Source organism: Saccopteryx leptura, chromosome 8 (assembly GCF_036850995.1).
Source record: "Saccopteryx leptura isolate mSacLep1 chromosome 8, mSacLep1_pri_phased_curated, whole genome shotgun sequence".
Lineage (NCBI taxonomy): Eukaryota > Metazoa > Chordata > Mammalia > Chiroptera > Emballonuridae > Saccopteryx > Saccopteryx leptura.
In genome coordinates, this window is record NC_089510.1 from 80,381,621 (window position 1) to 80,409,128 (window position 27,508).

The 27,508-nt window shown below is 34.3% G+C and overlaps 1 protein-coding gene across 4 annotated transcripts in view; it reads right to left on the reverse strand.

Annotated features, from left to right (window-relative positions):
* The window catches only part of NAALADL2 (N-acetylated alpha-linked acidic dipeptidase like 2), a 1,156,801-nt gene that overhangs the window by 983,720 nt on the left and 145,573 nt on the right, over positions 1–27,508 (reverse strand). The window contains exon 1 of one of the 4 annotated variants that reach the window (XM_066347119.1): positions 16,159–16,239. The exons of the other annotated variants lie outside the window; for them this stretch is intronic. Within the exon in view, the coding sequence (XP_066203216.1) occupies positions 16,159–16,219 (61 nt within the window). The 5' untranslated portion in view covers positions 16,220–16,239. Of the gene's footprint in view, positions 1–16,158; positions 16,240–27,508 lie in introns of those variants that run through there. 4 annotated transcript variants of the gene reach the window in all.

Sequence of the window (27,508 nt, forward strand, 5' to 3'; positions counted from 1 at the left end):
GTATTTAAACGAATATTTTGAATGACCAAACTGACTATATCATAAAACCTACAGAATAATAACTAAAGCTTTGTAATGTTGTTATTAAATTAGAAACTGAAGTGAGAGTTTTTATATATTGCTTTAAAGTCAGAGTTTCTTAAAGTGAGATTTGAGAGGTATCAATACAAAACCATCTAGATTAATATTAACAGATTAACAGTTAAAATAGATAATTTTTTATCCATTTTATACACAATCAATATGAATAATTGGGTTTGAACCTCTGGATTAATAGATAGATAGATATCCCAAAATTAAGTTAAGTAAAGGAATTTTAAGCAGTGTTAAAGTTCACAAAAATTTCACCAAAAATAGGGAACACTACTTTGTTTTGTTGCTTACAAACTGTGCCAACAGACTATTGAAAATATTTCAGTATCCAGCAGGATTAAGTAAGTGGGTAGCTAAGGAAAGAATTTTAGGTCATATATATCTATATATAATATAATATAATATAATATAATATAATATAATATAATATAATATAATATAATATAATATAATATAATATAATATAATATAATATAATATAATTTATATAATTTCCAAAACAAATTGCCAAGAGATGCAGTTGTATAGTAAGGTTAGTGAGGAATAAGAAGTCCTACTGTAGGTACTAAAAACAAAAGGTAGGTTATTGTTGTAGTCATTAGTTCTAGAATTTGAAATAGAAGTGACAGTAAAACTAACGAAATACTTGTTTAATGAATGGAGTGGATGAATAGTTGACTGTTACAAGCTTTTGTGTCAGAGATATAATGCTAAGCATTTTACAATACATTTAGTTAAGATGATATCTTAATCTATTCCACCTGTAATGTGTGTTTATCACAATATCAAGAATTAGGATGCCAAAATTCAAAATGGTTAAGAACTTGCTTAAGGTTACATATTATAGAAGTGTAAAGACCTTAAAAACATGGTCAAGGCTACAAAGCCTTTTAAATGGTCACACCCAATTCTACCTATTTCCAAAGCCCAAATGCTGTTCAACGAAATTTGGATCAAAACAGAGGCATTATATCAATTCAATGTATTTATCACTGACAGAAAACTTATACATAGCATCTACTAGTTCATCTCCCTTTAAAAATTAAAGATACACTGGTATAAATATCTACATACCCTACAACAGATATCTTTGAATATCATCAGTTGGTCTACCTAATAGGGCAAAGTGGCTAGAGGAGATACCCAGAAACAATCAGAATTTCACCTTAACTATTCTAACGGCTATTTTATTTTTGCCATTGCTTTATTATATAGATGGTTTCACCTGAAGAGTAAAACTTTATGATAAAGCTTTGAAAAAGAACACCATAGTTGGTTGAAAACCTATAAAAATTAACTGTCAGAATCTACAATTTAAAGACATGATTTCAAAAACCAGATGCAGTTTAATAATTGATTGCTAATATGACCATAAAGAAACTTCCAGAAAAGACGGTAAGACCTATTTGTAACAGGAGCTCAAAAAAAAATAGTTCAAAGTAGAGAAAAATTATCCTCAATTATGAGGATTTGAAAGGAAACGTGTTCACATCATGGGAGGAAAAAAGCTGATTTTAGAAAACTAAAGTTCCAAATAATTTCCTCTTCTATTATTTAGTAGAAGTAGTTAATTAGAGGAGCAAAAAGGCATCAAGATTCAGCAGAGCCAACATGCAGGTAAACTTTTCTATTACAAATTTCAAAGTAATGCTTTCTAAATAGCACATTGCACTGACAGTAATCTTGAATACATTACTATAAGCTATACAGACAAAATTAAGTCTTGGGAGTTTTAAGCAGAGTTAAAGTTCATATAAAATTCACCAAAAATAGAGCATGCTACAATGTTTAGTTGCTTACACACCATGCTAACAGAGCATTGAAGACACTGTAGTATCCAGCAGGAATAATTAAGTGGGAATTTAAAAAGAGTCCAACAATTCTCCAATCAGTACTAAATTAACAATTAATGTCCAATGACTTACTACATTTCAGTAGACTTTTCTTTTTTATTTTAGTGAATGGAGAGGCAGAGAGACAGACTTGAACATGTGCCCTGACAAGAATCCACCCAGCAAGCCCACTAAGGGGTGATGCTCTGCCCATCTGGGGCCATTAGTTCATTGCTCAGCAATGAAGCCATTTTTAGTGCCTGAGGCAGAGACTACAGAGCCATCTTCAGTGCCTGAGGCCAATTTGCTCGAACCAATAGAGCCATGGCTGCAGGAGAGGAAGAGAGAAAGAGAGAGAGAGTGAGAGATAGGGGAAGGGTGAGGAAGCAGATGGGTGTTTCACCTGTATGCCCTGACTGGGAACTGAACCAGGACATTCATATGCTGGGCTGACACTCTACCACTGAGCCAACTGGCCAGGGTAGAACTAATTTTTCTTTTAATCACCTCTGCTCATATCTTTCTCAGCTACTATTTCCCATACCTGGAAAGATACAGAAAATTAAGCAAGATCGAGCAAATACAGTTAATAATTTAATGTTTGGAAATATAGAAAATTAGCCTGGGTGTGCTTTGTTGTTGCCACTGTCTTTATTTTAGAAAGTGTAACTATGTTCATTATTAGAGTGAGAACATCTAATTCAGCTTCAGCAGTTTCCTTGTTTTGATGATCTGATGGTGCCTGGTTAATGACATGCTGTTAGATATATCCTAACTAGTAATGCAGCAACTCCTGGGGAGAAAGCAATGAAACGTTATACTCTGCATTTCTGGTGAAAGAGACACTGTTAGCTGCACTGCCTGCCTCCACCAGGGGTTGAAATTACAAAAATAATGTTATGTCTTTAAAGTTTCCAATAAATTATGAAACTCTGAGATTGGCAAACATGTTTAATATACAACCAGCAGAAAAACTCATCTCAACACAAAACTGTGCTACCACTGGATTGATCTCATCTATTAAAAACACATAAAATTTGTTGAAGTTATTTGAGTTTAATCAATCATTTCTACATGACAAAATAAGTCTATACTTTTGAATTACAAAATTCAGTGTGAAAGCAGATAAATAATTATGCAGTAATAGTCACCTTACCTCACTGGCAAGCAATAGGTTCAGCCTCTATTGCTCACAAATTAGAATCAAGTCAATCTGGTTTTCAGACCTTTTCTTCCACTATACACTTACAAGAAATCTTCTACTCAATTCTGTTGAACAATCTTAGTGTGTCCCAGGTACTTTTTATATTTCTACCTCAATATCTTTCTCTCATAACCCAGCAAACTTAAGTCATATCTACCATTAAAAAGATGGTTACCATCCTAGAATTGCTGTGAGGATATCCCATGGGTATTTGTTTCTTTCCTTTGAATTCTCACAATAAACTACTCTTTACACTTTCCGTTTCCCAAAACCAAGCAGGTCCTTAGTAATAACAGTAAATATTACAGGAAATTTATCTTAGTAACAGACACTAATCTAATTATTTTTCTCAGTTCAACTTATTTAACCCTTATAACTTTATTATATAGGCACTTTAAGTATTCTTCTCATGTTATGTATAAAAAAGTGAGACAAGCAGGTATTATGTGACTTTTCTGGGTCAGCAGGCTCCTAAATCAGAAATAAAAATATAGCTAGTTTGGTTCTAAAACCCATGATTTAACCTCTGTTCTTCATTGTATTGTATATTATTTTACAAAAATTCTAATTTAACCAACTAGATATTATTCCCCAAACTGTGAATTGGGAGTTGATTATTGGTTGATCATTACACGACGTTAGGTGATAAATAGGCATGACCTTATAGTCAAAAATTGTATTTTGATTGGTTTAGCTCTCAAACTATTTAATGGAAGTAGCATACTTAATTTGTGTGAAATAGTGTCCTCTTCAAAGTGTAAGGAAGGAACTATCTTTCATTAATAACCCAACAGCATGTCACATATTTTGTTAGATTAAAAGTAATCCTATTAAATTCAGTCATAAATGTAAAATATGCAAAGTGCTTTTAAAATATTCATCTTACTTTAAAAAGACACCAAATAATTATTCTAGTTAATGAACAAGGTAAACTAAGCAGTGTACTTTTTCAAAGCTATTCATACCATATTTTTATTTTTTTATTTTTTTGGCTAAAGGTCTACAGAAAGCTTTGATTAAGGCTATCTCCAAGGCATACAACAATGAGATCTGATTAATATTCAAGTGATGAAAACAATAGAAATAAGAATAAATGCTACCCCTACCTTTTCTGGAAAGAATTACTCAAAATCATTCTAAGTTAGCTATACTCCATATATAGAAGCATCAATAAAGCTATATGAGGTATATATTGTACAAATAAAAAAATATACTTAATTACAGAAAATAAAATCTAAAACAATATATAAACCTACCATATCCATTATTTTTCCATATTTTTTAAATGTTCCAATTGACCTTGCCCTTCTACTTTCAAATTCTGATTATTTTAAAATTTAGGCAACACAGATAATATTATTTAGTTGGTTTATTTTCGCATTCCTAATTAACATGAGCATTTCTTCCTATGTCCTTGCTGAGAAGCAGATGCCAAATTCTCTAGGTGGGCAAGAAAGATAAGCTTACAGAGGTCTATGAAAAATGATAAGAAAGAAACAAAGACGGCTTCAAGAGAAAAAATAGAGCAGGGAAGATTATAAAATAAAAAGCTTCACTATATCAAACTATACTGAATTTAAAATGACATTGTTGAGTATATACTATACCTCAGGCATATTTAATTCTTACATTCATTAAGTTATTTAATGAATTTACAAAAATCTCTTGAAGTAGGTATCATTTTACAGACAAGGCTAAGAAATCTCAAACAAATGTTAAGTAACTTTCCAGGGTTACACAATTAATTAGTAAATAGGGAGAAGATTACAACTTAGATTGGCTTGCTTATTTGCATATATATAAATATTTTACAACCATATATAGTTTAGTGGTGTTAACTGAAGGAATGATTGAAAGGGAGCCTTAAATCTATATGCACAGATATTTTCTCAATCAAATCATAGCAAAAATATAATGACTTTATTTTCAGAACAATATATATGATACATATCATATATTTATATAACCACAGTATCATGTATATGTACATACACATGAACATACTTATGTATATTTAAATATATAATGCTTAAAATTATGATATAAAGCTATAAAATTCTTCAATTACCATTTTCTAAGCACATATCTCCAATTTTTAGAGAAAAGGGAGGATAGTAAAGATCGGATCAGTGAAAAGCTGAACAATGCAGAGCACTTTCCTGGCGGTGTCACTCATCACTGCCCATGACACAGCAGTGGGGGTCATTTTTAATCACACATATAAAACTCCCTCACTAAAATCCTTCAATGATTTCCAATTATATTTGAAATGTTAATCTAAACTGTTCCACCTCCGCCTACCAGAGCCCCCCTCTCTCTCATGATCCCTCACTCGGCCCTTTTTCAGCCGTGTGCCCAGAACCAGCTGCTGCCCTGGGCATGTTCTGACTCTACTTTCCCACAACGTGCTTTTTTATTTTTTCAGTCAATCTTAACCTAATTGTCAGCTCTGAAGAGATGCATATTTCTCCCATATAACAGCTTTAAACAATAAAAAATTAAAAAAAACTAAATAGCTAATGATTTGTTTCTTATTAATTTTCCTCTATTTGACTGTAAGTTCTGTATGGACAGGGACCTTATACGTTTTGTTTTTTATTGTACCTGTGAAATAATAAATGATTCATCTGTGAACAAAGGAATATTCAAGACAATGATACTTAGATTTAAACATTATTATTCTAAAATATTACACTCATCAATGAAATATATATTTTCCCTATAGCTACTATTTATAACCTTTTGTATTATAATTATAGTTTTATAGTAAGCTATGAATATTTTAACTATGCTTTATATTCTGATGAGTTAAATATTAAAATTGACTGTTAAAAAATTATCATTAGTTTTCTTGTTAAATTCTGATTGTTAATAACTGATCCTAAAAATAAGATTGTGCATCTTTTCTAAACAAGTTAAACTTCTTAAATCATGAGCAGATCACTGTAAAGTTGATAAAAAAGGTAAGACCATAGTAAATCTTAGAAGTTCCTTAACCTCTGCACTATAACTTTCATATTATATGTTTAACTGTTAAATGAATATCTTGAACTAAGTGACTTCTAGCAACCTTCAAACTTTAACATTTCGTAATTCAAAGTTCTAACGTACAATACATATCTGATTTTTCCTCTTGTATTGCTTTATATTCTGTTAATTATATAAAAATAAATAAGGAAAATGATGATGGTTATTTCTTTTAATTATTAGGACATATCTACCCCCTCTAGACAAAAAAAATATGTAACAAAGCATAAAGTATTCTAAAGCAAGTAAGATATAGTTATGTGCTTTTCTCTATTTTATACTGCTTTTAAATCTAGGACCACACTTCAATCCCATGTGCAGTTGTAAGACTTATGAACACATTTCAGCTGTGTTTTTCTAATAATCACTCTGCCACAGGACAGGGCAGGGGCCTTTTAAACTGGTGAACTTCCAAAAGATAACACAAATTGAGATTTTTGTATTTTACACCTATAGTGCCAAGCTAATAAAACTTTAGAATATATAGTTGGAATCACCAAGGAACCTGTTTTTTTGTTTGTTTGTTTGTTTGTTTTGTAATTTGGTGCCTAACTCAGAGACTACACTTTTTTAAAAACTCAATAATTTTCTCTCTTTATTTGAGAACAAGGTACTGAAAAATGATGGCATCTGGATATGTGAGAAGAAAACTGTATAACTGGAGAAGGAAACATTGGTATCTTTCAAAAAAATTGTAATTATTAAATTTTAAAATGAAAGATACTATGCAAATCTTATTTGTCCTCAAATTTGGCATGCTAGTTTAAAGATCCATCAGTGGACAAACATCATTACTATATAGTTTGCCTAGTGTGATTGTGTATTCTCCCCGATCTTTCTAGTTGTATTAATTAGAATTCTCCTGTAAGGAATACTTGTATCTTACTCCAAGGTTATAAATAATAGTGTCCCCCCAAATTCATTTTTGAAGTCCTAACCCTCAATGTGATGGTATGTGGAAGTAGGGACTTGGGAAGGAAATTAGGTTTAGATGAGATCATCAGAGAGGTGCTCTAATGGGAGGATAAGCAACCTTATTAAGAAGAAGAGACTTGAGAGCTCTCTCTCCATCCTTGATGTGAAAAGATAGCAAGAAGGCAGGTAGCTGCCAGCAAGTCAAGCAGCATGCTCTCACCAATACTCAGCAATGCTGGCACCCTGACCTTGGACTTCTAGACTCTAAGTCTGTGAGAAATAATGTCTGTTATTTAAGCTACTCAGTATACAGTGTTTTATTATAGTAGTCTAAGCTAAGATATCCACCTTGAATAATATTTATTTGTTCAATTAAATGTTTATATCAGTATGGACTCATTGATGTGTATTATTCTATAGGATAAAATCCAATATTAATTGTTTTGTCATTTAAATTGTGTTAGCTTCAGCCATTAGGAGCTTCCTCTGTTTGGCTCATGAGTTTTTTCTTTCTCTCTTATTTTTTTCAACCGCCATCTTTTTTGAGCATTTTCTTAGATTTTCTCACTACAAGATGTTTTGGGTTCATCTTATATTTATCTTAACCCATCTGGATTCAACCAATTGTCCAAGGAGTTCTTGTTCCTTATGTCACAGAATGATGTTTAGACACTAGGACGTCAAGGTAGCATGTCTCAAAGTATTACCCCTGAAGATATGTTTTTTCTTTTTATTTGTTTTTTCTTTTTTTCTTATCAAGTGAGAGGCAGGGAGGCAGAGAGACAGACTCCTGGATGTATCTGGACTGGGATCATCCAGGAACCCCTGTCTGGGGCTGATGCTCTGCTCATCTGGGGCTGCTGTTGTGTTACTTGATAACTGAGCTATTTTAGAGCCTGAGGTAAGGCTATGGAGCCATCCTCAGCACCCAGGGCCAACCTGCTCATTCAAGCCTTGGCTGTGGCAGGGGAAGAGAGAGAGAAAAGAGGGTAGGGGTGGAGAAGCAGACGATCACTTCTCCTGTGTGCCCTGACTGGGAATCACACCCAGGACTTCCACATGCTAAGTCATGCTCTACTACTAAGCCAACTGGCCAGAGAAAATATTCATTAATTAAAAAGGGAAAGGTATTAATTTTACAATAGAGAATTTTACACATCTGCTTTACAAAGTGAGCTAGTTAATATCACCAGCAGGAAGACATATTGACATTAAAACCCCTTTATATGATGCATGGAAAATACAGCATCATTTCTTGTTTAAAAAATGTGCCACTTCATTTCAATCATGACAAAAATCAAATAATCTAAACTGAAGGACTTCATTTAAAATAACTGATAAAAAGTCCTGGCTGGAGAACTCCAGTTGTCTTGGAGCACAGAGGTTGCCAGTTCGATTCCCCAGTCAAAGCACATACAGGAGCAGTTGCATGTACCTGTCTCTCTCTCCTGGCCTCTCAAAAAATGAATAAACAAACGAACAAACAAAAACTGATAAGCACTTTTCAAAAAGTGTTAAGTTTGTGAAGGAAAAGGAAATACTAAGGAATTTTACACACTAAAAAGGTTAAGGTGAAATAACTAAATGCGATGTGGAACCTGAGATAGTATCTTGGAATAGAAAAGAAAAACATTAGAAGGAAATAAATAGAGCTGCACCTTAAGTAACTGTGTTTTAAAAATGTTACCTTTAAACTTCCAAAAGTTGTACTGTGGCTATAAACATTGTTAATATTAGACAAGGTGGGATTTGGAGGTATATAAAAACTTTGTCATATTTTGGCACTTTTCATCAACTGTATAATTACTTCAAAATAAAAAATTAAGTAAACAAAGATAATTTATGTTATTAGTAAGAGAAAACCTTATTTTACTAGATACTTTCTTCCACCACAAAGAAAAGAATGGAATATTTATTAATAAATGAATAGCACACTGGAAGGTACCAAATCATACCTAAACATTCTGAATGCAAACATTTTTGTCCCACCAAACATATATTCTGACCCCGAAAATTCTGAGAACATAATTTCTAAAAGGAATAGTTTTCATGAATACTTATAATAAAATTTTGCTGTATTTGAATTTTTTAAAGTTGGATCAAATTATTTTAAGCAGATTGCCTGAAACACTTTAACAAGACAGGTGGACCAGGAATGGTAAATAGATAGAAATTATGCTAAAAATACCACATATAATAAATAATATGGATAAGTATATGAAAGTGAAACTAAAGTACAACTTTAGTTTATTAACTAGTTATATTATTAATTATATAATAATTAATATCTTACTGATATAAACATGCTTCTTAAATAAATGGAAACAGGCATATTGTGAAATCAGCTTTTTCATACTTAATAGTTATTAGTATAGCATATTTGATTTTATGTTAAAAAAGTGGGATGATTATGAAAGCATATCAAGTATAATAATTATCTCTTTAATCAGAATAATATTTAGCATGTGGTTATTCAAAATAGATCATTCATTTATGACTGGATATAATAATTTAACAATGTGAGCCTGCAGAAGATAATTAATATGCTTACAGAATTATTTAATATGCTTAATAATTATCTAATGTGATTTTATTTATTTGTTTGTTTGTTTGTTTGTTTTTCTGAAGTGAGAAGCGGGGAGGCAGAGAGACAGACTCCAGCATGCGACCAACTGGGATCCACTCAGCATGCCCACTAGGGGGTGATGATCTGCCCATCTGGGGTGTTGTTCCCTTGCAATTGGAGCCATCCTCAGTGCCTGAGTCAGCAGCCATGGAGCCATTCTCAGTGCCCGGGCCAACTTTGCTCCAATGGAGCCTTGACTGTGGGAGGAGAAGAGACAGAGAGGAAGGAGAGGGGAAGGGTGGAGCAGATGGGTGCTTCTCCTGTGTGCCCTGGCCGGGAATCAAACCCACAACTTCCACACGCCAGGCTGATGCTCTACCACTAAGCCAACTTCTCAGTCTAATGTGATTTTAATGCAATAAAATATAAAACTAGAAAAAAGTTTATTATGAATATGAAATATGTAATATCTTATTTATAGAAATTATAACATTATTTTGAAAACTTAATACTAAAATTTTACTTTCCTCAGCTTGGGCTTCATGAGTCAATAGCTTTAGTTCTTACATTTCCCAGCTTAAGTAAGGGTAACATGTCTTAGTTATAACTTTTTATCACACTAAAAATATTAATATTATAATAACTTAAAAATGGTGACACAAAAAACTTGGTATTTTCCATTAATTTACCACAAAATAAAAATTAACTCAATTGGTAGATATAGAGAATAAAAAGAAAAGGTAATTGGTAGATATAGAGGAAAAAAAGAAGAATGCCATTTATTGAGTACTAGTTTTATTGATATAATATATTTTTGTATTAATCATTGGTATTGGTACAATTTAGTATTTCATTTGGTTTAATCTTTGAACAAGAACCTAATCAGTGAAATAATTATCTCTTTTTTTCAGACAGGAATCTAAGTGTGAAAGAGTTTAACTGACTAGCCAAGTGGCACAGCTAGTGAATGACTCGAGTTGGAGTCAGTTGTCTCCAAAGCCCACCAGAAGCCAGAGCTTGTATCTCTGCATCTCGGGCAGCTGTCCTATAAACATGTGTTACTTGTTAATAAGATGCCCAGGCACAGGGTGGAGACAATACTAGTGAAACACAGTTAACTAGGAAAAGTGTTTCCTTCCTGGAATATTCAGAATGAACCTATTTCTGTTTACTGTTTTGTTTTGAAACATTGTTTGCACAGGAAAATAGAGAAAGATGATCTGGGATATCCGAATAATCCACCAGAACACTTGCAGATGAAAGTACTGTATTTTTCACTCCATAAGACACACCTGACCATAAGACACACCTAGGTTTTTTTTTTGTAATATATATATATATATATATATATATATATATATATTAATTTTAATGCAGTGACATTGATAATTCAGGGTACATATGTTCAGAGAAAACATCTCCAGATTATTTTGACATTTGATTATGTTGCATACCCCTCACCCAAAGTCAAATTGTCTTCCGTCACCTTCTATCTGGTTTACACCTAGGGTTTTAAGGAGGAAAATAAGGAAAAAAATATTCTGAACCAAATGGTGTGTTAAAATATTTAATAAAATACTGTATATTTTGCTCCATAAGATGCACGGTCATTCCCCCCTCCACTTTTTTGGAAAAAAAGTGCATCTTATGGAGCGAAATATATGGTATTTATATCAGCAACACTGCAGTGACAGCTGGTTTTGCTTACGATGGGTCTAAAAATTCATTATGTTTTGTTGGTGAAGTGCTAGTCAGTAAGACAAGTTGAAAATAGTTTTATGGGGTTTTTTACAAAGTCCTTCAAACCAATAAGTCATATTATATTTCACCCAGTCTATCACATTATTGATTATCATATTAGTTAATGGCAGATTTAAGGTATCATCAATTGGAAGATGCATCCTAATTTTAGGAATATTGAAATATAGAAAAATATGCATCATAGAGACCATGAAGTATCATAGATGTGTTTTAATGTCAAAATACATTGAAATACTTTGAAAAAAACCCCACAATGACTGGATTATCATGTACAAACCATTGGTCTATCATTCCAAATATTTTCATAAACAATCCTTCCAGCAAACAGAGTGATGAGAGACATGAGAGATTAATAATGCTGCACACAAGGAAGCCCCAGGGAATAGCAGCAACAGGGAAAGACAAATACATAACTCTGAATTTGTACTGATTATGAAGTGTACCGTTGCCAACAATTAACCTTATCATATGTTATTGCATCTAAAATTTTTCTATCCTGGGCCTCATTCATATGAACATTGATAGCCATTAAGTTGCACAAAATTAACAAGGGGAAGAAAGGCTGTGAAAACTAGAGAAGGAAGAGTGAGTATAATATTAACGATTTGCATGAAATTGCTCAAAGAACTAATCAGATAAACAGCAAATACCTACATCTTTTAGGTGATTTGCCCTTATAGGGTTACCTGGGATTACAATGAACCATTTAGCTATTGCAGCCTTAAGGCATTCATGTATTGACAGTTTTCTTAACCTAATTTGTTCTGCTGTTCCTAAGGAGGGGAAAACAACCCAGTTACTTAGCAACTGCAAGGTCACATTTTATCTTGAAGCTGCAGAGCTTTTTCGAAATTAGGGGGGAGAAAAAAGTGCACCATAGCTAACATTCTGTCCTCACTGGGTGACATTTTTCTTGGTCAGGTAGAGAATACCCTGCAAACACCTTTGTGTTCACATTGCCCCACCCTCAATGACAGCATTTTGCATTGATTGTCTTAGTTTATTTTTTTTCTTTTATGGAAAATGACGGAATTACCAATATCAAATATGGATATAAAGAAATTGTCAAAAAGAGGCTACAAAGAGTGTAGTTCATCACAGTTGACCTTTGTTATTTCTGTGAGAAGAGAAATTGGTGGACAATTGCCAATTGTTATACTAGGAAAATAAACATCCTGTCAAGTGTCAGTGGCTAGAAAGTCAATTTCCAACCCTAATAGAAGATAGCTGTAAGCCTGTCCTCAGAAGAATAGATTTTTCAGAAAGCACCAAGTTAAAAAAACACCTTTTAACAATTTAATTCGAAAATCACTCTAAAGGCTGTGGTTCTTGCAGCTTATATACTTGGGCCTACATAATAAAGGGCACTTGTCAGATTTTCCGCACTCTTCTGCCATGCCTGAGGTACGATTGACTTTAAAAGAACTCAGGAATAAGAAAATGGACAGGAAAATAACATATAACAAGGTACATTAGGTATCTTTTTCTTAAAATGACTGAAACCCAAATTTAAGTAACTTAACAGTAAGAAGGGAGAAAAACCCTCCTGACCCTGGCTTCCCGGAACTCCCAGCTCCGTTTCCACCATCAAGGCTGGGAGACAACCCTGTTCTGCCCGGTTCTCTTTCCCAGCACGGCACCTGGGATCTTTACCGAAGCAGTGAGCTGGGCAACATTATGAGTCGCCCCTTTTGTCTCCTATCTCTCGTGAATAGCTCCCCTTCATGGCCTGATGCCAAATGTCGTGAGTGCTGTTGCTTCATATGCTGTGGATTTATTTATGTCAAGCAGGAGGGTAAGTTCCAGCCTGTGTTACTCTATCGTAACCAAAGTACAGGTCTCTTCCTTTCTCTTAACATTTCACTCCACAAAAAGCTGTGACTGATTGTCCCTGCCTGTGCTCTAGTCTCTCACGAACAGCCACTATGTCTAAACAAAGGGAACAACATAATTAGAAAAAAACTGAGCCACGCATCCAAACCTCAGGACATTTATTCTATTTGTTCTTTTGCCAGTATCAGGAAAAAAGCAAAACTATTTGCTAGATGAACAAAACTAATAGCCACCAGAACCCACTTCAGAAAACATGTTTTTATCTTTAAACATGACGACTGAGGGTGGCAATTCCATTTCGGTCTCATTCACAGTTTCTTGCCTCCTGCCTTTCCGAGGCACATTCTGTGGGTATGCCGAGGTGCCGCCAGAGGGAACACTAAGGTGAGCAGGTGCCGGGGCAGCCCTGACGGCTCCTATTCCACAGCGCTTCCTTTGCCCGAAGCTTTCCAGTCTCGTAAAAGAACTCAAAGCCCGGTCTCCTCTGCTCTACACATGGCTCTGGGGCAGGTTTGGCTTAGAATGGAATTATTGATTTTGGACCTATCTTTCATATATCTCATTTTAAATATTAAAAAAAAAGAAGGCGGCAAGGGGAGGGTCAAACCACGTGTCAGAGGTGAACTGACTAGCAACCTGATATTGCTGAGGTGTTGAATAATGAATGAAGTGTGAACCGAGGTTCTCATACGCTCTCCACTGCCCCAAAGAGTGCCGTCCTGCCTGCACTGCGGTGCTAGATGTTAATTCCACCTCTGAATGTGGAATTTTATTTCCTGATCTTTGTAAACCAAATATATTACCCATCCCTCAGTGAATAAAACTTATTGGTTATTTTATTATCTTTGTTGTTTATCCTTCAGTCCCTAACCCAAAGCCAGGAAATTCCTATTCCTCATCACTAGTTCACTCATAAAAACCATACATAATAATCTGTCAAACATTTTATAAAATAATGTTGAATGAGAAAAATAATAAATTTCTATATAAGAATGAGCAAATATTATTTTAAAATATATGCTGTACAAACCTACAAAGACCATGCCAAAATATTAATATATATATATATATATATATATATATATATATATATATATATATATATATATATATATATTTTATTAAGAGGCCGGGATGCAGGGAGAAAGACTCCTGAATGTGCCCTGACCAGAATCCACTCAGCAAGCCCTTTATAGGGTGATGTTCTGCCCATCTGGGTTTGTTGCTCTGTTGCTCGGCAACTGAGCTATTATAGCACCTGAGGCAGAGCCATAGTGCCATCCTCAGCACCCAGGGACAACTTGCCTCAATGAGCCATGGATGAGGGAGGGGTAGGGAGAGATAGAGACAGAAGAGGAGAAGTAGTGGAGAAACGGATGGTTGTTTCTTCTTTGTGCCCTGACCAAGAATTGAACCTAGGACTTCCACATGCCAAGTGGACACCCTACCATTGAGCTGACCAACCAGGGCCTATATACATTCTAAAAATCTGTGTTACCAATTTATGTGTAATTTTTACTTTAATCTTCATACTTTTTTGTATTTTCCTAATTTGTGAGAATTAGCATGTTTTACTTAAAGTTTTCTTTAAAACGATTCTCTAAAAAATTCTCCTGATGAAAATCTTCCCTGATTAACCCAATTAAATAAAATGTTATTACTTTATTTGAAGTATGTATTGAATAATGTATTGCTAATATTATGATACATTCTATATGTGATTATTTCCACCTAATTACATATTTATAGGCAGAAAATGTGTTTTTATTCTTTTAATCTTCTAATTAACTTGCTCACTTAAAATAACCAAATGATTTAAAATTGTGCATTTCTTGCTTGTAAATCTTGAAGAAGGGTCAACTAACTAATCAATAAAGCTGACATCTATTGAGGTAACACTCTGTATTGTTTTCTTCTAGGCCATTCTACATGTTCTCTCTTCATAGAATTATCTTTTTATAATTTTCATTTTCTTAGTGTGAAACTCAAATGTCAGGGTAAATCAATTACTGAAGGTTTCACAGTTAGGAAGTAATAGAACTAGTATTCGAAACCACTTAGGTGTCCCCATAACCTGTGCTCTGAGCTACCATTTAATCAATAGGTTTCATTTTCAGCAATATTAAAAATCTCTGTGGAAAGGGGATGATGAAGGGCATTATTCAGGTTGGGTAATATTTCTCAGAAGAATAATACAAGTATCTGCCTCAAAGCACTGTTTTAAAAATTAAATAAATATCTGATCATGACTTAGCATGAGTGCCTGGTAAATAGAGAGTGTTTTATAAATGCTAAATAATATTAATATTGTTACTTCTATGTGTTAGCTATTGTTAATTTAGTTAGGCTGAAGCAGCTAAAGGCTAAGCAGACTTTTTTTTAAGAGTAAGTGTAAACTGAGGACAGCGTCCACTCTAAGGAAACTGGTTTATTGTAGGCTTTTCTACAAAGCTTTCCTGTATCCTTGAAGGTTGCTGTGGCCATTTCTTTTTGTGATTCCTCTATTCTTGACAACCAGAGGTTTTTGTGTTACATTTTATTTTGAAATAAATGGATGCTGCCATAAGATTATGAATTGGTTGTCATGATCAAAAGAGACATACATATTTTTAACCTTGTTCCATTATTAAATAAAAACATTAGAAAACCAGGTTCAAATCTTGCTGGTTTTAGTAAATAGTTCAAATTATAACACAAAAGTAAAAGAAATATAGGGAATTTTAAGTTAACTTCAGACTCCACCATTTACAAAAACCAGGGCTTACTTTTCTGGTAGCTACTATGATCTTACTAGAAATTTCTCCTCCATCTCTCTTTCTTTTTCAGATCCTCAGATATATTACTTGCATAAGTTTCCTCAGATACAGCTCACTTTGAAAGTAATTTTCCAAGGCTTAGTGAAAAAAAGACATTCTATAGCCACCCACCTGTTCCTTGAGCCATGGTTGATAGATGGCTTCCAAAATGTTTTTTACACAGCACTGACATTTCAAAGATACTGCCTGGCTGGGTGGCTAGTCTGAATTGTTTATCTGGCATGCCTAATTTCTTTTGTCCTACTTTTCTGCAGTGACTTATTATGTCCTTGAGCTCTAAAACTACTTTGATTAATTTAGACCTTGGGGCTTGGGGGAAGTCTCTTTAAACAAAAAATGAGAGTAATGCCTATAATGGTGCATGGTGATGGGAAGCAAATCCTTGACTCTCTGGCATTTATTTGAGTAATACAGTGGTTCCTCCGCTGTCGTGGGGGTTAGTTCCCGAACCACCGCAATAGGCAAAAATCCGCGAAGTAGTGACCTTACATTTATTTTATTATATATATATATTAAGGGTTTATAAACCCTCCCCACATGCATAAACCTTTCCCACACTTATTTTGCTTATTTTACCACAAAAGTAATTAAAATAATAAATATATAAAAATACCTATATACTACAAAATCCCACCATATAGTGAAAAATCTGCAAGACTAAATCAGATATATACAATTTCAAAATCTGCGATATAGTAAGACTGCGATAAGTGAACTGCGACATGGCAAGGGATGATTTTAACTCCTCCTCCAGGTAAACTAGAAAGATATTCCAGAACCTTTCATGAACTTACATAAAACTAGCAAAAGAAGTGGTCAATGGTTGCAAAATGAAAGGATGATAGAGAAAATTCATTTGTTTCAGACCAAACCAAACCCTACTTCTGTCTTTTTAAAAGAGATAATTGGTGTAAATGAGACATATATTACCCAGTGCTGGGAAAACAGTTAATACTATTTAAAACACTCTCTTACACATACCATTAAGCTTTCATTCATAGTAACACTGTGATGTCAAATAGTGTTCTCAGAGTCTTGGTCAACTGCGAAAGGCCTGGCTCTTTATACAGGGAGTTTTCTATTAGAATAGTGCCCCCTATCAATCTTCCTTTTATTTTGTTCACCTAAGAATAAATTGAAGCACATTCTATACAACATATCCAAAATGCAATTTTATTTATGCTATTAACACTATTAATGTTTTGCTTTTGAAGACCAATAGTACAATATATTCATAGATGCCATCATAGAAAAGGCAAGCACTAGGTTAAATATTTAGCAGTGAGTAATATTCATAGGTAACTGTATACGTGTATATATATATACAACGAGAGAAAGGGGGGCCTCCTTAGCAGACAGAACTGTGGGAAATTTTGAGAACATTTCTGAAATGTTAGTACAAATGGGCTAGCCCGTTTTGGAAGCTACACATGACAAGGTTCAAGTCACATACTAGATATCTCGTTTCCCAAAAGGCTTTTCAGCATCTCTTTCTACCATCCAATAAGTATATGGTCAAATAATCAAAGGTACATTAGAAAAAAGTCATCAGATCTCAGTACAACCAATAGTTTCTTCTTAGGTAAGTCACTTCATTGTTTATGTTTTGTTTCATTTTAAAGAGTTTAAATTACTCATCTATGAAATAAATGTGCTGATGTCCAGAACATTTATAATCTATTCCAGTGCTAGTGTTCTGTGATACTAAGGTTTCATTCTTATGCACTAGAAAGGTAATTATGCTGAAACAAAATATCATAAATTGTCAAATAAATAGTAAATAAGTTTCCAGTTATTCAGATTGAGTGATAAAAATTGTCTAGATGAGGACTATACTTGCTAGGCACAAAGAATTACGAGTTATTTCTGTAAAATATTTATCTTAATACCACTCAATTTTAAAAAAGGATTCATAAAAATTTTAAATAAAAACTCCCCAATAGTAACTCAAACAAAATTATTTAAGAAAAAAGACAAAACATCACAAAGAAAGCAACAAAATCATGATACTAGAATTTGAGATAAGTGATTAATGAAGTTCTCAAATTCTGTATTGTTTACTATTATTGCAAAACAAATTACTCTAAAATTTAGCAACTTAAAACACCAAACATATCATATTATCTCTGTGTGTTAAGAATCAGAGTATGGCTTAGCTGGGGGTTTCTGGTTCAAGGTCCCTTATGAGGTTACAAGTCTGGTTGGTATTTGGGGCTGTGATCTTCTCTGAAGCATGACTGGGGTTGGTTCTGTGTCCAAGCCCACCCACATGCTTTCTAGCAAGATTCAGTACTTTGCAAGCTATTGGACTGAGGACTTCTGTTCCTTACTAGCTATTAGTTAGAGATCTCACTCGATGACTCAGTAAAAACATATTAATAAAAAATAGCATTAGCAGATAGTGTTGCTTTGCTAATTCACACCCATTCCCAGACCCTTCTAAAATTTCACTATAGGGATGAGGTCAGCTGAAATATTAGCAAATTGATATAAACATCTGACACAGTTCTGGCCATTGAGACACAACATTCATTTATTGGTGAAAGGTAAGAAATTTTGCTATTCTCATAAAGAGGGTAGATGTCCCTAGAACATAATTACAATGTTTGAACTTGTGGCAAACATTTGTGACTATAAATGAAATGGCCAAGAGAATTTTAGAGAGAATATTTCTACCCTAATGGCACCTATCAGACCTCCAGATCTTCTTTATTGAGACAAAGGAAGGAAGAAGAAGGGAAGGGAAGGGAAGGGAAGGGAAGGGTAGGGAAGGGAAGGGAAGGGAATGGAAGGGAAGGGAAGGGAAGGAGGAAGGAAGGAAGGAGGAAGGAAGGAAGGAAGGAAGGAAGGAAGGAAGGAAGGAAGGAAGGAAGGAAGGAAGGAAGAGGAAGGAAGGAAGGAGGAAGGAAGGAAGAAGGGAAGGAGGGAGGGAGGGAGGGAGGGAGGGAGGGAGGGAGGAAGGAAGGGAGGGAGGGAGGAGAAAGAGAGAAAGAAAGAAAGAAAGAAAGAAAGAAAGAAAGAAAGAAAGAAAGAAAGAAAGAAAGAAAGAAAGAAAGAAAGAAAGAAAGAAAAGAGGGAGAGAGGGAGGGAGAGAGAGAGGGAGGGAGGAAGAAAAGGGAGGAAGAAAAGGGAGGAAGGGAGGAATGAAGGGAGGGAAGGATGGGGGAGGGAGGGAGGGAGAGGGACAGGAAAGATGGAGAGAGGGAGAGATAAAGGAAAGAAAGGAATTTATGTAAGACATAAGAAGGATTCTTTTGGCTATTTGCAGTAGAAAGCATTCCTGATACCCCGGGAATGAAAGGAGAGGAGGGAAAGGAGAAACAGAAACATTTTTTATTCAGATTGTTTAATAATTTTCTTGAGATATGTTCTAGTATGAAATTAACAAAACTGCAAATCATATGAATGTGATTGATGCAAGGAAGATGGGATGTGTGAAAATTTAATCAATGGATCCACAATATTAGTGAATAAATGTGTATTGACTCATATAGATAGATTGACAGATAGATACAAAATTTGGATATATATGTATCCTTTTTAAGGTTTCTCACTTAAAATGACTCTTTCAATAAATCAACAAGTGTCAGTCTTAAAATAATTAAATAAAAGAACTTCTACTTTACTCTAGAAAATAAATCAGTCAAAATGTCACTAAGATTTAAATCAATGCTAGTATATAACATTATGTTTACTGCCACCTGTATCTCTGGCATTCAGCCTGTCGGACCTTCCTGAAACTGTGTGTGCCAAGCAGGCCATGGACTTCGCTGCTGGCCAGGGTCTACTTGACAAACTCAAATTTTTCTCCAGAAGACCTCAAGGCCTAAAATTAGACTTGGAAGAGATGATGCCATTTGGTTTTAGATCAAAGCAGTGTTCTCAAAAACAGTCTGCCTGAAGGCAGTTTATGTCCACATTTGAAGAAGATGTCAAAGAACCCAGCCATTATAAAACATATTCCGAAGTCCATTTGATTGCTGGTGACCTTTGTGTCATTTCGATAGGACCCACTAGGCCTCCTAATTAGGTCTACACACAGAGCTCGTGTATTTCTCGGAAGCTTCCTGAAGCACTATATCTCAGATAATTCATCATATGCACATTTTGAGTATGGTTGAAAATTTTTCCCTATTATCTAAAATTGCATTTCCTGATACATATTAGATTAATTACTTGCCACTTCATTGGTCTGAACATGATCAATTCCCTCTGAAATATGATTCAATAATCTATATTTTCAGAATGAACATAGCCATTGGCCATGTGTCAGGCATAAGTTCATAGATTTAAAAAAATAAAATTTTTATCAAATTGGTTTGACACTTGTAACACAGTCGGATATGCTGATTTTAAATGAAAACATTCAAGTAACCAAGTGTCTCTATGTGTACCACTCTCTGCTTCCAAAATTATTTTGAATTTTATTTTTGTGAAATTATATTTTAAATCATTAATTAAATAGTAAATTTAGGTTAATAAGTCACAATTGAGTATCTGGGAAAAATGCTTAAATTAGAACATAAGTCCCAGATATGCCATTTACTAACTCTATAACCATGGACAATACACTTATTTTTCTGACTTAAGATCTAAATAATATGATATTTTTCCAATTGAACTATAATTTATTATTTCCATTCAAATGCATTACTCTATCCCAAGGAATGCTTTTAGATGATGATGTAACAAACTTCCTTAATGCAAGGTTTTAGTAAGAAAAGTCAACATATCTTAGCAATCAAAAAATATAGTAATGATAATGATAGCTGATATTTACATAGCCCTTTTATTTCTTAGAAATTTTTTATGAATTTTAATGTACTATCTCATTAAATACTTTTAATATAGTTATACTCTTATCATTCCTAATTTGCAGATGAGAAAGCTGAGAAACATGAAATTTAAAAATTTGTTCCAAGTTATAAACTAATAAGGACATGATCTATATCTATATTTATGTCTAAAACTATAGATACATAATGTGCATATTTATATCAGTCAAGAAACACACTGCGTTTACTAGACCAGTAACATTAGTCTTTTGAAATGTATCAGTATGCTTTTCAAATTGTTTTTAAAATCTTGCTGAACTTTTTAAAAATGTTAACCCTGTGAGTGATATATTTACTTTCTAGATATGAAAATATACTCCATTCCTGAGAGACTCACAAGACAATTTTTAGACATGGTCTTGAGTTATACACTTCTGTATACAAAAGCCCATAATTTTGATGTGTTTAAAAACACTGAGGGGCAGTGGTAAGCAAAAAAGCCTTATATTAAATTCTGAGTATATAATCTTACCTTGTCCCTAAATTATAAACGAGATTTGAGTGCTAACTTTCTATAGGCTCAAGAACCATAGACTTGGGCAGCTGTCAAAGAAACTTAACTCATTTGGGAGGGTTAGCTCAGAAATGAAAAGTTAGGAAAGATTATTGGACTTACAGTTCTGGATAGTATCAGAAAACAAACAAAATAAAGATGTGGAATAACACACAAGTCACTAAATTTTTTTCAAAGTTTTTTGATATCCTTGGTGCCTGTATATTTTTTAATCTTAGAGCTCTGCTGCTCTATCATAGAGGCAAAGCAACCTTGATTATAAATACAAGGGGGGAAAACATGGGACCAAATTTTTTCTTTCAGGTGAAAATGTGGAGTAATTTTAATGTTGCATTTTAGAGTATAGTCAACTATCAGACATCCCTCTCTACCTTTATCAAGCTATTCATTAGTGTGGCATCATAAATTCACTTAATCTAATAAAAGCTCTGTTTACTAGAGTAAAACATTATAACTTTCCCTTCCTCCCTTCTTTCCTTCTTTCCCTCCCTCCCTCCCTCCCTCCCTCCCTCCCTCCTTCCCTCCCTCCTTCCTTCCTTCCTTCCTTCCTTCCTTCCTTCCTTCCTTCCTTCCTTCCTTCCTTCCTTCCTTCCTTCCTTCCTCCCTTCCAACCTACTTTCTTCTTTCTTTCCTTCCCTCCTTTCTTCCTTTATTCCCTTTGGTCTTTATTAAATTTATCTAGAATTTATCATATAACCAGATCAAAAAATTTCAGAAAGAACAAAAAAATAGCATTTCAACCCTGGTCAGTAGGCTCAGTGGTAGAGCATTGTTCTGGCATGTGAATGTCCTGGGTTTGATTCCTGGTCAGGGCACACAGAAAGAATGACCATCTGCTTCTCCACCCCTCCCACTCTCACTTCTCTCACTTTCTCTCTCTCTTCTCCTGCAGCCATGGCTCAATTGGAGTGAGTTGGCCCTGGGCTCTGAGGATGACTCCATGTCCTTTACCTCAGGCTCTAAGAAGAGCTTTGTTGCTGAGCAATGGAGCAATGCCCCAGATGGGAAGACCATCTCCCCCTAGTGCAGGGGTTGGGAAGCTTTTTGGCTGAGAGAGCCATGAACGCCACATATTTTAAAATGTAATTCCATGAGAGCCATACAGTGACCCATGTACGTTACGCATTATCCAATAAAAATTTGGTATTGTCCCGGAGGACAGCTGTGATTGGCTCCAGCCACCCACAACCATGAACATGAGCGGTAGGAAATGAATGAATTGTAATACATGAGAATGTTTTATATTTTTAACGTTATTATTTTTTTATTAAAGATTTGTCTGCGAGCCAGATGCAGCCATCAAAAGAGCCACAACTGGCTCGTGAGCCATAGGTTCCTGACCCCTGCCCTAGTGGGCTTGCCAGGTAAATCCCAGTCAGAGTGTATGAGTCAGTCTTTCTCTCTGCCTCCACTCCTTTCATTGAATAAATAAATAAAAAATAAATAAATTTCTTCTGGACACATTTTGTGTACGTAATAAGTAATATTTTCAAATTTAATTTCTTCTAGTCTTGCCTTCACATATTTAATGTTTATGAGTATAAAGTACATATTCAATTTGAATCTTGTTGTTTACACTTAACATAATCAAATATATGTATATAGATGTTTATATATATGAATGTAAATAACATGTACACACAGAGTGGGGCAAAATAGGTGTACAGTTGTTCATATGAAAGATAATACAATAATAAAAAAATAATAGTACAAGAATACACTGTTTCACATACTCACAACTATAAATCTACTTTTGCCAACTTCTGTATACGCACATATGTATATGTACATATGTAATATGTATACACACATATGTATAGGCATGTGAGTGTTTATTTCTTGGCCACTTTAATGATTACGTATGTAATATTTCAGCAAGTAAAAAGTGAATGAATTTTGACCTAATTATCCATCTTCATGTTTTCACTCTCAGATATAACATAATAATGAACATTAAGGGGAAGCAGTTATTGAGATATTGATTATTTTAAGCTGGATATTATTTTGTTTCTGTTTTCTTTGAGGGGGGAGGATTGTATGGTGTTTTATTTTTTTGTTGGTTTTTTGTTTGTTTGTTTTTTGAGGAATACCATACTGTTTTCCATAGTGGCTTTACCAATTTACATTCATACCAATAATGTACAAGGATTCCCTTTTCTTTACATCCTTATTAACACTTTTTTTCATTTTTTTTTAAATTTTTTTATAACAACCATTCAAACAGGTGTGAAGGGAAACCTCATTATGGTTTTATTTCCATTTCCCTGATGATGTGTCAATTGAACACCTTTTCATGTTGGTCATTTGTGTGCTGTTTCGGGGAAAGTGTTTATTCAGGTACTCTGTCCATTGGTCCATTATTTAATCATCTTATTCGGTTTGTATGAAATTTTATATATTTTGGATATCAACTCCTTATCATGCATATGATTTGCAAATTTTTTCTCCCATTTTGTGTCTTTTCATTGTGTTGATTTGTTTGCTGTACTGAACTTTTTAGTTTGATGTAGTCACACTTGTTTAGTTTTGCTTCAGTTGCTTATGCTTTGATGTCATATCAAAAGAAAATCATTGTTGAGAACAATATAAAGAAGGTTGTTCAAGAATATGTTAAGTTTCACATTTTTCTGAATTTTCCTTTTTCCTATTACTAGTTTCATACCATGTGGTCAGGAAGAATGCTTGTATGATTTTAATAATATTAAATTTGCTATGACTTGTTTTGTGGCCTATCACAGGATCTATCTTGGAGAATGTACTATGTGTGCATAAGAATATTTATTCTTCTGCTGTTAGAAGAAACGCTTGGTATAAATCTGCTAGATCCATTTGATCTAAAGTATATTTCAAGTCCAATGTTTCCTTATTGATTTTCTGTCTGGATGATCTATCTGTTGTTGAAAGTGGAGCATTAAAGTCTTCTACTATTATTGTATCGTCATCTATTTTTCCCACCAGAGCTATTAGTATTTGCTTAATATAGCAGTTGCTCCAATTTTGGGTGCATATATCCTTATGATTGCTATATTCTCTTGATGAATTAACCCTTTTATCACTACATAATGGCTTTCTTTGTGTCTTGTTACAGTTTTTGACTTAAGGTCTATTATGTCTGCTGAAGGTATATCCACACTGTTCTCTTTTGGTTTGCATTTCCATGAAATATCTTTTTCATCTTTTTACTTTAACCCTTACTTTGTAAGTGTGTTGTAAGCAGCACACAACTGAGTCTTTTTAAAATTCGTTATGCCTTTTGATTGAATAATTCAATCTACTGATACTTAAAAATATTTTTAATTTTTTTATTCAATTTTTGGGATAACACTAGTTAAAAAATTATATAGGTTTCTGGCATACAATTCTATAACACATCATCTGTATATTGTATTGTGTTTTCACCATCCGAAGTCAAGTCTCATCACCCCTTGCCCACCTTCCCCTACCCCTTCCCCTTTCCTCACCCCCATACTGTTACACGTGTCTATGAGTTTTCTTCCCCCTTAATTCCTTCACCTTTTTCACCCAAGCTGAATATTTTTAGGAGACAAAAAACTCAGGAGAAACCTTTGATCTTTTTCCTTACTGCATAAAAGAATTTAGATAGAGAACCTGAGATAGGAAGGCAGATATCATCATAGGTAACTATGAGTTAACTGAGTACGATAGAGAGGAACCCAGCAAGGTTTATTTGATAAAAGTTTTCTTTGTGTACCATTTTTAAGAAAGGTTTTATTTATTTATTTTAGAAAAAGGAAGAGTGAAAAGGGGGGAAGTTGCTTCCTGTGTGTGCCTTGGCCAGGCAGCCCCGAGATCTGAACCCCAAACCCGAGCATTGCTGGTCGCTGCTGTATCCACTGAGCCGCCGCAGGTCAGGCGTCAGTGTGCTGCTTTTAAAGAGAGACTATCAAATATTTGCTTCCTATCTCCATGGGAAGTGTCTTCCTTCATTCTGCAGTCCCAAACCACCACATCTCCATTTCCTCAGCTCAAGATGGCATGACTCTTAACTGCCTGCGTCTGGCCCCCACTTCCATTATTCTCATGGAATTCCTACATGTACATTCAGAATAAATTTGGCTATTTTCTCCTGTTAATCTGTCTCATATTGATTTGATTATTAACCCAGCTAGAAGAATTTAGAAGGGCTAAAGGAAAATAATTTTTTCTCTCCCATACCATATATCACAAAGCTTCACAATACCGTAGGGATATAAAGATCAAGATTCTCATAGTGAAAATATTGAGTCACAATATACCAGATATTTAGGTCATTAATATAGATTCCAAAATGCTAGCAAAAGATTCTCCTGGCTACACTTCATGAGCAATGTATGCCCACAAATTCTTGCCAGTATTGAGTTTTATACTTTTTGCTCATTTATATTTAAAAAGACACATTCTTTCTATAGTAATTTGTATTTGTTTGATTGCAAACCAAGTTGAAGAGATTCATATGCTTTTTTCCCCCTGCCTGTATCTTCCTCTTTGTGAATCATCTTTTCATGGACTTTATTTATTAGTTGGGGCACTTGCCAAATTTTTCACTGATATTTTTTAGATATGGTTAATTTTTATATATAGTAAACCTTTCATAATATACATTAAATATTTTAGTCATTTGGTTATCTTCTACCTCTTAACATTCTCAGTATACAAAATTTATTTTTAGTTTATTTTTCTTTTGCTAATCACTTTTTATAATATATCTGGTTTTAACAGGTATTTCTTTAGCCACCTTACCCCTTCTCTAAACTGAAAGTATATTTCTAAGGCCCTGGCCAATTGGCTCAGTGGTAGAGCATCAGTCCCAGGTTCGATTCCTAGTCAGGGCACACAGGAATAGCCACCATCTGCTTCTCCACCTCACCCCCCTTCTCCTCCCACAGCCATGGCTCAAATGAGCAGGTTGGCCCAGGGTGCTAAGGGTGGCTCCATGCCCTCACCTCTGGTACCAAGATAGCTTGGATGCCAAGCAACAGAGCAGCAGCCCCAGATAGGCAGAACATCGCCCCAATGGGGGTTGCTGGGTGGATCCCGGTCGGGGCAAATGCGGGAGTCTGCTGCTCCACCTCACTGCCTCTCACTTGATTAAAAAATAAAGTATTATTACATTTTAATTTTTCTACAGTTTTAGTAATATTTTTATTGAGATTAAAAGTAATATACAATTTTTAATTTACGCACATACAATAATATTATGCAATGTAAAAATTGCCAAAGATTCCCCACAGATGTCATCTGCTGAAATTTATCCATATTTCTTTCAGCTTAATTTACAATATTTTAACTTATTTAAAAGCATTTAGTACATAATATTTAGATTATATTTCTTATAATTCTGTGGTATAAAAATAATACTGTCTTATATAAAATATATTTCTGTATTAGGACTTTTTTTAGATTATCAGAAGTCTCTGGTTAATACTAATATACAATTTTAAGGTTTTTGATATACATTGTATAACAGTTTTCTAAAATGCATATGAATTTATATTCCTTTTAGAAATGTGTGCAATGTAACTATCACTGGTGTATTATATTGCATTTAATTGGTAATTTAATAAGAAAATATGCTATTTTAGCCTGACCAGGCAGTGGCACAGTGAATAGAGTATTGGACTGGGATGCAGAGGACCCAGGTTTGAAACGCTGAGGTTGCCTGCTTGAGTGTGGGCTCACCTGGCTTGATTTGAGCACAGGGTTGTTGGCTTGAGTATGGAATCATAGTCATGACCCCATGGTCGCTGGCTTGATTCCAAAGGGCTCTGGCTTGAGCACAAGTCACTAGCTTGAGCAAGAGGTCACTCGCTCTACTGTAGCCCCCCCACCCCCCGTCGAGGCACATATAAGAAAGCAATCAATGAACAACGAAGCTGTCACAACAAAGAATTGATGCTTTTCATCTCTCTCCCTTCCTGTCTGTCTGCCCTTTTCTGTTTTTTTTTTCTCTCTCTCTGTCTCTGTCACAACCACACACAAAATATTCTATTTTACTTGTATTAGAGTTTTTATTTTTGGCAGATTAAAAATATATTTAATTCTTTCATGAAACTATGAATTAAAATTGCAATTTCAAAATAGCCAACCAGTTTTGTAATTCTTCTTCTGTCTA